Raw genomic sequence first — 14,129 nt, forward strand, 5'->3', positions numbered from 1 at the left:
AAATGCGTGATCAGAGGACACTGTATTCAGCTAGGCTCCAGACTAAAAAAGGAGAAGATGGCCCAACGAAAAAGCTCTTGGCACATATTAAGTCCCTGGAAACATCTCATAAATCGTCCTTAGATAAGTCTATATTGCGTGAACTTACTGAAATGAGACTGGCTCTTAATAAGCTTCTCCAAGACAGAACTAAATTAGATCTACACAAATGCAGGTACAAATTTTACCAATGGGGTAATAAACCTGGCAAAATGCTTGCCAGGGCGCTAAAAACCCAGAGGCTACATTCTTATGTTTCCTCTGTTCGGGACTCCGGGGGGAATACTGTTCACATATTTCCCCAAATTGCAACCGCCTTTCAAAATTATTACATGAAACTCTATAATTTACAAAAGGATCAACCCTTTAATACTCCCCTATCACATTTGGAGGCGGTCAGAGATTATCTATCCTCGGTCAATTTTCCACGAATTGAGGAAGATGATCTCACCTCTCTTGATCGCCCCTTTACTGCCGAAGAGTTGGATTTGGCTCTGTCAACTACCCCACTTGGAAAAAGTCCCAGTCCGGATGGCTTCCCTGTGAGTTATTATAAGTCATTTAGTTCTATACTTATGCCACTTTTCTTGAAGGCCTGTAATGGAGTGTCTGACAAGGTGGGCTTTTCTCCTCAGACCCTTGAGGCTCATATCTCTATAATCTCCAAAGAAAGAAAAGACCCTGCCCAATGTGCAAGTTACAGGCCTATCTCTTTATTGAATAATGACTTAAAATTATATGCTAAAATGTTAGCAAATATGTTGAGTTTCCTTCTCCCTGGTTTGTTCCACGGAGATCAAGTGGGATTTGTTCAGGGTAGGGAGGCTAAGGATAATACCTCTAAGATTATTGATGTAATCCATAATGTTAAAGGTACTGGGTCTCCTGTCATCCTACTGTCGACGGATGCAGAGAAAGCCTTTGACAGGATCAATTGGCAGTTCATGAAAGGTCTTCTTAGGTATATGGGACTGTCTTCACTGTATTTTGGCCCTTTATCACTTTCCTACTGCTAGAGTGAGGGTTAATGGGGCCCTTTCAGATCCCTTCCCGATTCACAATGGCACACGTCAAGGATGCCCACTATCTACCCTTATATTCGTGCTATGCATGGAGGCACTGACGAGGGTTATTTGGTGTAATAATGATATTAAGGGTGTGCGGATTGGTGATCATGATTACAAATTGGCACTGTTTGCTGATGATCTCCTTGCTACCATCTCTGCTCCAGTGACCTCTCTCCCTGGCCTCCTCTTTGAGACCACCTCCCTCTGATTTTACAGCAATTTGGTATGGTTGGTTGAATTTTAAAGAGTCCTCTGAATACAGAATACATATGTCACGTCTGAGACTGGAATGTGGGACGTGGTGGGCCTTGGTTGCGGGAGGAAGCGGAGATGAGGGGCTTGGATATATGTTCTCCTCATCCACAGGTCTTGAGTGTTGGCGAGACCTGGGCAAAGGTGCGGAGTCTAACCCACGGGATGGTGTTCACCAGTGACCCATTCAAGCGGGATTTGGGCTTCGCTGCACCCAGTGAGCAGGTCGCGGTCCTTTGGCCAGGTGCCCAAGCCCCATGGGAATAGAGACACAACACCCATGGCCCAGAGAGAATATGCCAGGGTAGACACTAAACAATATACTAACAGTGCGGTGTAATAACCCCTTGACACGTAGATCACTTAGTATTGTTATACGCCTACAATGCATGCACGTATTTAGTTTTTATTTTAAACATATTTTTATTGAGTATATCATACATTTTACAGAGCACAAAGAACAATAATAGACAGAACATCCAAATAAGACAATAAGAATAAAGTATGAGGCGACCACAAATCAGTATATAATACACAATTCAAGTTATACTCTGGGCTCATATAAGCAACCCCCCAAAAATAAAAAAATAAATTAAAGAAAAACAACTTAATAAAATGAAATGAACAATGAATAACAAAAGAAAAAAAAGCAAGGTAAATAGGCATGGGGAGGGTGACTCAGTCCTCCAAGGGGCCAGCCTCAAGCCCATGTAGACAACAGCTACAGTAGCTACTACACCTGAATAGGCTCATCCTCCAACAACATTCTGGTCTCATACCAACCTGTGTGTTGAAAGTAAGTTTTAACCTGTAGCTGCATTGCGGATGGCAAAGTATCTACATAACTTTCCCATAATTCAAAGAAATTTTGCACCCTAGTTTCCTTATGGAGGGATGCCTCCAGCCAATCCATTTTAAAATGGAAAAATAATTTGTCATGAAAAAGACAGGCTAGGAGGTTTGGGATGAATCCAGTGCTGGAGTATGGCTTACTTAGTTTAGTAAACATTGTATTTCTTATAACAGGAAAAAATATGTGAAACTATTTAAAAAAATTCATAAAATAATTATCCAGAGTACGGAAGCTAATACACCTTCTATTATTTTAGGCAAGTAATTGACACTTTTTTACATCGAAAATAAAGCACTGCTAGTAATAGTATAATTACAGCGTCTAATTGGTTCCACTAGTCTCTGTGCAGGTATACTCCTTGTCCAATCCCTATTTTGGGGGGGGTGGAGTTTTTTCACACAGTGTGTGCATTGCTTCAGCCCTCATGAGTCAGTGATGCTTGAAGGTACCATTGATTGTACTGCAAATGATGCTCATGATGGTTTTGCTGTAGCAGGGGACATAATCTGTGCATTAACCCTCTTTTACTCAGTTTATCCTGTATTTTACACACATACCTCATGGCTTCTACATTAACCAGTATTCGTATCCTGCAGAGGACAAAGTACGGAACTGCAAAATTCAGCTTGAGCACCTGGAGCAGAGTCTGCTACACAGGAACGGAAAGTAGCAGGTGAGAGATGAGCTTGGGTAGTTACACCAATGCTTAATTTGTCATGTTTGGAGCTGTGTTCACTAATGTGCTTTGTTGGAAATCGTAGTAATTATATACTCTATACACACACACATGTATTGGAAGACACTGAAAAGATAGTTACATGGTAAGTTATATTATTACTATGTCATTTTATAATTTTTTACATATTTTGTTTCATATACTATAGTTTTTTTTTGCTTTCATTTGGTTTATATAATATAGTATAGCCAAGGACTGCATTTGATAAAATAATGCAATTGTTTTATATCACTCTGCCATACACTTCTCCAGTAGGTGTGCAAAGGAATTCGTACATGGATTGCTGACCTTTAAATACTGGATTCAAATTTCAATGTGTCAAAAAACTAAATAAACTATCAATATTTGTATATTTTAAATTTAATACAAGAGATTCATAAATGGGCTGTTCAATTGGAGCCAGTGTAGCAGAAGTGCTGTTAGATTAGCATGAGATTACTTGTAATAGTGACACATTGAGACCGCAATGGTGCTCATATTGCCTTACACGTTCATGGTAAAATGGGCCATGTTGCTCTTCCGTAATTGTGGGTGATGTAAGAACTTGCACAATGCAGAGAATTGAATAAAGAGTGCATTGATATTATCTTATGTTTATTGTTTAATACTGGACCCTTATTCTTTCATTTATAAAAGCTAGAACAAAATAGCTCTTGTAAATATGTCATTTTATATGTTTAGTTTACAAAAGCATCCTGTTGGGTAGCACATGTTTTACTTGATATTTATAGTGATAAGATGTTATTAATGTCTGCTACTGTAAATGGTATAAGGGCTGTATAATAGTACAAATCAGTGCAATCATGGCAACATTTGTGCACATTGAGTTGTGCATGGTAATAAGCCATTCTCTTTTCTTCTCCATTCCATACTGTATTTGTCATTTGGTGAATTTGTAGTCAGTTAAAACAGCTGAAACAATGGTCAATTCACTCTGTTGTGTGCTTCAGATGGGATAAGACTGATCAATTAAGGATAAATATGAATATTTCAAGGAACAGTTTATATTATTTTGTTCATCTTTATTTTACAGTAAATATTAGACACCTTGGATATGATCCCAATATCTGTGTGTTTACTGCATTAGAAGTGTTCGTGTGCGCTCTCATATATGATTGCTTTGTACAATTGGCTCAATCTGTTTTGCTTTTCTGCAAGGGTTAAGTGAGTACAATATTTGTAGTAATTGATAATCAGTTATGTTGCAGTGAATATATACAAAAATCACTTTTATTGAGCAAAGTAACAGAAGCTGTTCCATATATCCAAAATAAAATCACAATATTAATGAAAGGTTTTATTATGCTACTTTTAGAAAATACAATTGCTTGTTTGAATGACTTGTTTGTATCTAAGAAAAAGTATTTGACATTGTTTTAAGACAATACATTTAATGTATAAATATTATTTGTCATACCTAAGTTAACATGCATAAATTGTGTGTGTTCTATACAGTATATGGGGTGCTGATGGCATTTCTCTGTTGCTGTTTTTTATGTTACAGTGCTTTGTCTTTCGGACACAGATTAGAGATAATAATGTTTATTGCAGTAGCAGCTTCTCCTTCACACTCCACTAGTTTTAACTGATGACTGCAGAACTGTAGACGTAGAAAAGGCACAGCCTCTCCATATGGCAGCCCCTTTATCTACATGCCTCTCTGTCATCCTCTCCGTGTTCTGCTTCCATTTATACAATGTCCACTGTATATATTGGTAACAGTATGTACATGATATTGCTCATACCAAAAATAAAAATTAGTGATGATTATCTGTCAAAGGATTCCTGGATTTGTAAATACCCTTCAATTGCCTGTCTGGCATATTTCTCATTTGGATATGGACGGTGTCATCATGGTTCCGGTATAACAATACATATGAAAGAAAAAAAAACACAATAGTGTAATATGATCAAAGATAGTGGGGCAAGGAGTGGGGTAAAGTGCCAATAATTAAGTGCTCGGTGTTAAAGAAGACAAGTCTGTGTACCAGAGGCTTGTTCTGCTGCCTCAATAATTGGTCTGCCGTCACTTTCAATCGCATGTAAATGATATCATCACAATCTCAGCACCCCAGTACAGCATCATAAAAGAAATAAAAATCACAATAATGTGATATTGCACAGCAATGGTGTACTGTAAGGGGTGTGGGATAAAATGCCACAATAATAAAGTGCTTTGTTAGCAGTAAAATCTGCGTACAAGATAGTAAGGTTTTTTTTGTCTTATGCTTTGTATACAAGTTCTATCTTCACATGGACATGTATAGGGTTCCAAATGGCATGCAGAATTTTTTTTTATTATTTATATATATTTATTGCAATAAGACAAAAAAAACCCCAATAAAATGTACATAGAATAAAAAACAAGGTGCTTATCTGTCCTTGCGTCTAGCAGAGGCGTCACAACGGGTCGTGACACCTGATGCAGCACCTCTATAACCTTTGCTCCCGCGAGGCCATTGCCGTCACGCTGGGGACTTGCCCAGCACTCCGGGAGCTGCTGGGAAACCCACACTCCCCTAGTGATGCCATTGCAGTATAGTATACTTTAGTCAGGAATCACCTGACAGCGCTAGTAGCAATATGAATAGTCCAGCTCACAAATGTGGCTGTAAGTGAGAAGATAGGTAGGTCACAACCAACCTTCTCACCAAGGGTCTATTTACTAAGCAGTGTTAGGAGCAGGGCCGGTTCTAGACATTGTGGAGCTCAGGGCGAAAGTTCCCAGTTGCGCCCCCCCTCACCCCCCAAAAAAATAAATACAGAACTTTTTTTAGATAACATAACATTATGCCAGTATACGCAGTAATGCCCTTTATAACACACTATGCCACACGCAGTACTGCCCTTTATAACACACTATGCCACACGCAGTAATGCCCTTTATAACACACTATGCCACACGCAGTAATGCCCTTTATAACACACTATGCCACACGCAGTAATGCCCTTTATAACACATTATGCGACACACAGTAATGCCCTGTATAACACATTATGCTATATGCAGTAATAACCTGTATAACACATTATGCCACATGCAGTAATGCCCTGTATAATACATTGTGCCACACACAGTAATTACCTTTATAATACATTATCCCCAATTCAAATGACACCACACAATAGTCCCTTATGTTATGACACAAAGTGGTGCCCCTTTTACATAATGCCAAAATTAGTGTACCTTATACACAAGGCCCACAGTAGTAGTGCCCCTAATACAATGCCCACAGTAGTAGTGTCCCTTATACAATGCCCACAGCAGTGGTGCCCCTTACACAATGGCCCCAGTAGTGGTGCCCCCCATGCAGTGCCCCCATTAGTAGTACCACCAGTGGTAATGCCCCCAGTAGTAATGCCCCCTGTAGTAGTTCCCCCAGTAGTAAAGCTCCATAGTAGTAATCCCCCAATTAGTAATGCCCTCTATAGTAGTGCCCACAGTAGTAATACCCCCATTAGTAATGCTCCCCAGTAGTAATGCCCCATTAGTAGTGCCCCCAGTAGTAATGTCCCTTATAGTAGTTCCCCCAGTAGTAATGCCCCCATTAGTAATGCTCCCCAGTAGTAATCCCCCCATTAGTAGTGCCCCCATTAGTAGAGCCCCCATTAGTAATGCTCCCCAGTAGTAATCCCCCATAAGTAATGCTCCCCAGTAGTACTGCCCCCATTAGTAAAGCCCCCTATAGTAGTGCCCACTGTAGTAATGTCCCCAGTAGTAGTGCCCCCAGAAATAATGCCTCCTGTAGTTGTGCCCACCTGTAGTTGTGCCCACTAGTAGTAATGCCCCCTATAGTCATCCCCCAGTAGTAATGCCCCCCAGTAGTAATGCCCCTATAATCGTGCCCCCAGTGCTTCCGACTGAAAAAAAACAAAACACAATACTTACCTTTAGCCCAGCTCCTGCTTCCGCTGCCGTCCGGTCCGACCGCGGCTCCTCAGGTCTATGGGGGAGACGTCATGATGTCCCTTAGTATGCTCTCTGCCAGAAGCCGGAGCTTAGAAGTGAGCTCCGGCTTTCGGCTGCCACTGCAGGGAGGGAGCCAGGTGCCTGCTGATTACAAATATCAGCGAGCGCCCGGGAAATGCAGCCTCGCAGCGGCGGCGGCTGGGGAGGGGGGGGATTTTGGGACTGGCGTGTTGTTGTTTTTTTTTTTTTCCTTCTAGGTTTTTATTTCGAGGGGGGGGGGGGACTCAGTGGCGCCCTCTAGGTGTCGGTGCTCCGGGCGACGGCCCTGTTAGCCCGCACCTAGAACCATCACTGGTTAGGAGACAGAGTGAAAAGTGATAAGGTGCCAGCCAATCAGCTCCCAACTGTCATTTTTCAAACACAGCCTGTGAGATGACAGTTGGGAGCTGATTGGCTGGCACCTTATCACTTTCTTATCACTTTTCACTCTGTCTCCTAACACTGCTTAGTAAATAGACCTCTAGATATTGGGGAGGCACTGTACTAACCACCAAGGCTGAAGAGAGCCTGACCAGGCCTGGGAAATGGCAAGGGGGCATGGCCTAATGTATGGGGGCATGGCCACACTTTCTTGCAAACTCCCCTCCCCCCCCCAAAAAAGAACCAAAGCAGTATCCGTGGGTTTGTGTGAACTGTGCGCGCTCCACAGGGTTGTGCTGTTGTGCGCTCAGCCAGGGGCATATCCAGGAGAGGGGGTGGGGGGGATCAGTGCAATTGCTCTCCCCACCTATCTGGTGCAGGCAGAGGAGACTCCCTGTACTCACTGCATTATTGCCGCTGACAGGACTAGCAGGAGGGAAGTGGCGGACTCAGGCCCCCGTCGGGCCACACCAGCAAGCCCGGGTAATCAGTACCCACCACACTCCCCCCCCCCCCACGGTGTCCTTGGTAACCACAGGCTCTGCTGACTTGTTTCAGCTCATATATTGGCTGACATGACCATTTGCCGCCATCACGCTGAACTGTCCTTTGCTGCTCTCAACTAAAGAGCAACAGCAACAACTCTAACTTTGTCCTGCCTTAGACCTTTTATATCTCAGATCGTGTGCCATTTGTTTCTCACCCATCCTTTGAGCTGAGCATAACATCTTGGCGTTAACTCCTTTATGGCCAACACCATATAATAAGAGCATAGGGGTTATAGTTTTTATGGGAAGCTTCTTTTATACAGCAGTCCAAATAGATCTGACAAAAGAATATGAATAGATGGACACAATTTTATATACTATAGCTGCAACACTAATAATTAAAAATTCTAAGGTTGAGAAGTCAATGCATTGGAAGTGGCTAGGCAGTGCTACTGGTTTTATCATAATCATCTCCAGTGCCTGCAAAGGAGAAGCCTTCTAAGCCCATATGGGGAATACATCTATTTCTAATTAGGTTGTTTTTCCAGGGGGATTTTTACACTCTGGTGAATATTGCCTTATTGTACCCACCATAATTCCACCTCTCCAGAGAAAAGGGTCTGTGAGTGTCTGCGATACATATATATTTAAATACAGACAATATTTGTTGATACATAAAATTGACCTGCGCACAACTCTTCATCAACCCTATTGTATCAAATGTCATTTGTTTGTGTATTGTTATTACACCTTTGACTGACCTTTTGGGACTAGCATATTACACAGGGCTTTACAAAAAGAGTAATCCCCAGAGGATCTCACAATCTAATTTCTAACCACAAAACACAAATGTCTAAACCACTAGGGATAAATTATTGAGAAGTCGGTTAACATTTTTATATTTATATTAAGACGATGGCAGGACATCCAGATGGAACCCACATACACATGAGGAGAACATATAATCTCCACATAGATCATATCGTGGTCAGAATCAAATCCAATATCAATGCTAACCATATGTAATCTATTTTAGTTTCATTTTCTAGAGAAATGTTAGCAAGGTTCTTTATTGGTTAGGGTTCTCGTTTGTACTGTAAATACAGAGAAGGTACCTGCAAAGCAAAAATATTTCACGTATCTGCTGCAGTCCCCCATACATATATAGTGCTTTCAGAGAATATCTAAAAAAAATATGCCCCTATATGTCAGCCTTGCCCTTTGAAGCATACATATCAGCTTTCCCAATAAGTATGCCCAGACTTACTGCTCAACAGTTGGATCCTTCAAACTTGTCCAGATTGCAATTTATATTATTGATTAAAATAGTAACCACCATTATACCATTATAATTGACATTCTTCTATTCCCAATAGCCAATTCTACATTATGAGAACAAAATTTTCCAAGTTGGAAGATTATTGTTCACAAGATCGGACCTCAAAAGAGCAATTCACAAAAGAGGATTACAGTCATGAATTTGCGTAAATTTTTTTTACTATAGTACATACGCAACATATAATAGGTCCAGAATAATAAATCCTGACCCTCTAGTGGATAAAGAAAGAACAATGAGAAAGATTTGGGTATACCGTTTATTACTAAATTCCATAGTCAATAAAAACAGTTTGGAAAGATTATAGACCATAATTTGGTGATCCTACAGAAGGACATTATTATTATTATCCTTAATTTATATGGCGCCACAAGGGTCCCACAGTTCCTTACAAAGTACATAAGCAATGCTCACACAAGAAAAACGTTATTAACAGTACAAATTAATGCACAGATGCTGCGCTAATTTCAATGACTAACTATATAAAAACCTTGGCATGGCAGAAACAAATCAAGATGCCAATTTATATGATGATCAAAAGTTTATAATAGATCAAACGTATACAGTACATATAATCTTATATCCAATAAACTTAGTAATAACTAATTGAACATAAATTCTTTTGAAATTGCATCTGGTAATTAGCTTTGTACACAGTCTAATAGTGACCATTTCCAAAGTCTGTAATAAGATGTGGAGGAATAATGACTTTACCTACTTCACAAAAGGAACCATGGTGTTATTTACCAGTGGCATTCTGGCTTCTACACCTCCTCTTGTGCGCACTTCAGTAGGCTATGGTAAGTAGATGCTCTCACTGTTCCAAATTGTTTAGGGGAGAGAAGGATGACTTCCTCCTCACATCGGTCGCTGAGTGGTCCTCTACAGAGTGGTCACCAAGCACATTCCACAGCAGAGTAAGCGGGATTGCAGTGTCTCCGTCAAACCGCTACAGATGACTGAGGTATGTCAGTAATATAATCCCCGTTCAGCTGCAACAGATGGATCAGCAGGTGTCATGGCAAATCCCAGAATAAAAAAACAGGTAATATAAGGTGACCACTGACGCGATTTGCTTAACAGTACCAAAGAATGCAGGACAAGACCAGTGTTTATACAATTTGCTGCATTAGCCATCATAACACTTAAAAAAGCAACAGGGCATCAGCACCTAAGTGTTAGGTACCATTGTGGGGAGTTAGAATTCGATGATAGTATAAGTAAGTAAGTAAGTAAGTAAGGGAAGGAGAAGCATGAGAGCTTATTATAAAATAATACATACAAGACAAACCAACATTTGTAGGTTGATGATTTAAAAAAATCATATTGTGTTAGGAGCATGATATCTAATCAGAAGATACCAGGACATATCAGATCTAAAGGTTTTTACAGGTGCCTGCACAATGTCTAAAAACTGTAAAAGTGAGGAGTCTAAAATTACAAAATGTTTCTTCACATACTAAAACAAATATGAGATAAAACATTTTATAATATGTGTGATTTGATCAAGGTAGAGGTGACCTCTCCTGGGGTAGATGGGCACTTCCAAACACAAAGCAGCCAGGAAACAGCACACCAGTCCAGGGTTTCTATGTAATTAGCCAAAGCTAGTTTATTGTACACTAAAAGAAAACCTAAAACAAAATCTTAACCCATCTGGGCTCTAACTAAACACACAGGATCCCTCTCTCAAAAGTGGTAGAACCTAATGCCCCTTCCACAAACATAGGCATATGCACAGTACTCACAGTCAGTAAATCACAATGTCTCTTAAAAAGCCGGCTGCCTGTTTCTCCAGGGAGTGAGACCCCAAGTAAAACCACTGAGACACCTTTATCAGCCTCCTCAGCTGCAAGTACTAATTAACCTGTTCTCAGGCTGAAAACGCAAAATGGGAATAATGGATGGATCCTGCCCTCATTCTCCATTCATAACCCAAGGAACCCTTATCCAGCTTTTACTAAAGCCCAAATGTCTATCAAGTTTGTTTTGCAATCACAGACATTTCCCTGGGGTTTTAATACATATAGGTCAGAAACCTGGGACAAATATATCTCCCGTATATAACCTTACCAGTGCTTTTATCACGAATGTCACAACAAGAACGTTGTGCGTTTATTACAATGTTCCTGTAACAAACAATATGGAGGGACTTTCCATATGCTTAAAGAGAATATGCCCGAACACTTGCCAAATATTAAAAAGGCTCTTCCATCACATAGTGTATTAGCACATTTTAAGGATGCACATAGTTTGTGATCCCACTCATTTAACTGCTTTCTGTGGCATTCAGTTAGCTCTGAATATTGGAGAAAAAATAAAAACATTAGCTAAGACGGAAATGCGGACAATTTATAGTTTATGGCCTAAGGGCTTGAATTTAGAATTTGAAACTAAATAGTTCCTCATATAGGATATATAGATACCCCCTTGGTATAATGAAGTAATTTTTCATATTGGATTGCACTTTACATTGTGAATTGTTGGTTTCATTAAAAAGGTACATATTCTTTTTCTATTTGTGTATGTTTATATCATGTGTTAATGTATGCAGTACAATAGTATTAGTGTATTATTGCAAAGCTATATACTTTTAATCTGATATTAATAGCCTAATGGTCCCTTTTAAAATATAGATGTTCCTTTCAAATATTTAATATACACACTAGTGTACTTATATTTTATGTACTCTCCATTTTCAGCGCTACTTTGGGTGTTTCCTAGTAAGTTACATCCATTAATTAACCAACGCAATATGAGGTAGAATTTAAGGCTATCTTGAATGTATTCACGCATGGACCAGAATTTCACTTATGTGAGCATTTCGGAGGTTGGGTAGTGTGATGTTGAGGATCCACCTGCACATGCATAGTCCTAAAGCACTTGGGAAGTGTTAGGTTTATACTTATGGCAGATATACTGTGCGTTCCACAGTGGAATGCACGATTATATTTTATACATCTTTGGTACAATATATACCATTGCATTCCATATCTTTCTATGGGCCGATGTCTGTCAACCTGATTGATATCCCCGCCTACATAAATGATCTATTGGGAATGATTAGGGTATAGAAGTTGGATCTGAGGCCCACATGGATAAACCTTGATGAAGACTGTAAGTCAAAACGTGTTGGTGGATGAAGTAGTATACACCTGCCTATCTCACATTTACTTTTGGATGGAGGGTGCTATTTTTGGTACGTTCTGGAGTCTTTGAGACTGCTGGTTTGCATATTGTTTGCTTATGTCTGGTAGGCAGCCATTTCCTGACCTATGGGATTACATATTTTTATTCATGAGAATTATTATCTTTGTTATTTAAAATAAATTGATTTTTTAAGGATAATGCACAAGATGATCTTTTCCCCTCCTGCATGTGATTTATTGATTGGAATACACCATTAGGAGAGAAAACAAGAAGTGCATGTCATCATAACATATCATTCAAGGTATACTTTGCCCTGATAACGGGTGAGTGCATTATAGAAGGTGTCTTGTGCATATTGCTTATTTGGGATGTAGTTAATGGACCGGCAGCCCCGCGGCCGCCAGTCTCTATGCCAGTGATTCCCAACCTCGGTCCTCAAGGCACACTAACAGTCCTGGTTTTAGTTATATCCATTATTGTGCACAGATGGTTAAATCAAAATAACTGAGATACTAATTAAGTCACTTGTGCTCAAGTAAGGCTATCCCTAAAACCTGGACTGCTAGTGTGCCTTGAGGACCGTGGTTGGGAACCCCTGCTCTATGCTGATGCTGGAATCCCAACAAGGGAGTTAAGATAGGTGTCGAAATACCGACGCCTATCTTAATCCCGGCACTAGAATCTAGGAGGACTCGTGCCCGAACAAAGGTATGCTGGGGTGGCCGTAGTGTTAACCACAGGGGGGGTGGGTCAGGTTTAGGTCAGCTAGCGGAGTTAGTGTTAGGTTTTGGGGGGGGTAGGGTTAGGCACCCCTAAGGGGGACTGAGGTTAGGATCCGGCACCACGGGGGTGGTTAGATTTAGGCACTAAGGGGGGAGGGTTAGGTTTAGGAACTAATGGGGAGGTTTAGGGTGCGGGTGGGGAGGGTTAGGCTACAAGAAGGGAGGGTATGGTCATGATGGTCTTGACCATTGCGACCATCTTCCTGGCCGCTCGCTATAGCTGTGGGTGGTCACCCACAGCTATACGAGCGGCCAGGAGGCAGCCCTAAAAATTAAGGATGGCCCTGATTCAGAACGAGCACTCTGTCAGAGCGTCCGGCTCTGAATCAGGGCCTCTGGACCTTTTGGTAAGGTCTTGTTGCCGCAAGCCCTGGAGTGCTTTCGGCTCTATGAGAGCCGAAGGCACTACCACTGACATCACTTGTGATGTCAGTGGGGCCGGCCCCAGACAGTAGGCGTTCCCATGGGAATGCCTCCGTCTGGGCAGCCATGCCCCCGGCACACCCACCAAAGGGGGCGTGCTGCCACTCACCATCGACAGCACGCCCCCTTTGGTACGAGACCCGGAGCGATGGCTTGCCCGTCACTATCCGGGTCTCGCGCATGCGCACGACGGAGCCGGCTCTGTCATGCCCATGTGCACTGGGCCAACATCGACCCGCTTGCGAGCGCTCAGCGCTCGCGAGCGGATCTGAATCAGGCCCTCTGTCCCATATGTTCTATTGTATATTGAGTTATACTAATGAATCATTTCACTATTTATGTTTTTCTTCTCATTACTTGCTTTCATTGGTATATTGTTTGTGTGAGCGCCAGAACATACTGTTTTTCATTTATACATAGATGTGCGTGTATGGTCAAATCTGGCAATGATCCATCTATTGGCCTGATTGACCTGATTTGACAGTGTATGTCCAGATTTAACAGTGTATGTCCAGCTTAGAGGGACACAGAGAGGGGGGTAGAGATACTAATTACCCTGGCCCAGGCTTGATGGAGAGTCTAAGCTCTGCCGCCTGCCCCTCCCTTATCTGTCAGCAGCAGTCTGTGTTTCCCCAGGCAGTGGGTCCATGGAGGCTGCTGCCACTGAGCAGCA

General features: G+C 41.4%; 1 protein-coding gene across 1 annotated transcript in view; it reads left to right on the forward strand.

Annotated features, from left to right (window-relative positions):
• The first annotated feature begins 2,771 nt into the window (after positions 1-2,771).
• The window catches only part of MTHFD2L (methylenetetrahydrofolate dehydrogenase (NADP+ dependent) 2 like), a 277,906-nt gene continuing 266,548 nt past the window's right edge, over positions 2,772-14,129 (forward strand). The window contains exon 1 of the mRNA XM_088448876.1: positions 2,772-2,884. Within this exon, the coding sequence (XP_088305002.1) occupies positions 2,772-2,884 (113 nt within the window). The remainder of the gene's footprint in view (positions 2,885-14,129) is intronic.

This window comes from Taudactylus pleione, unplaced genomic scaffold (genome assembly GCF_031769625.1).
Source record: "Taudactylus pleione unplaced genomic scaffold, aTauple2 ptg000471l, whole genome shotgun sequence".
Lineage (NCBI taxonomy): Eukaryota > Metazoa > Chordata > Amphibia > Anura > Myobatrachidae > Taudactylus > Taudactylus pleione.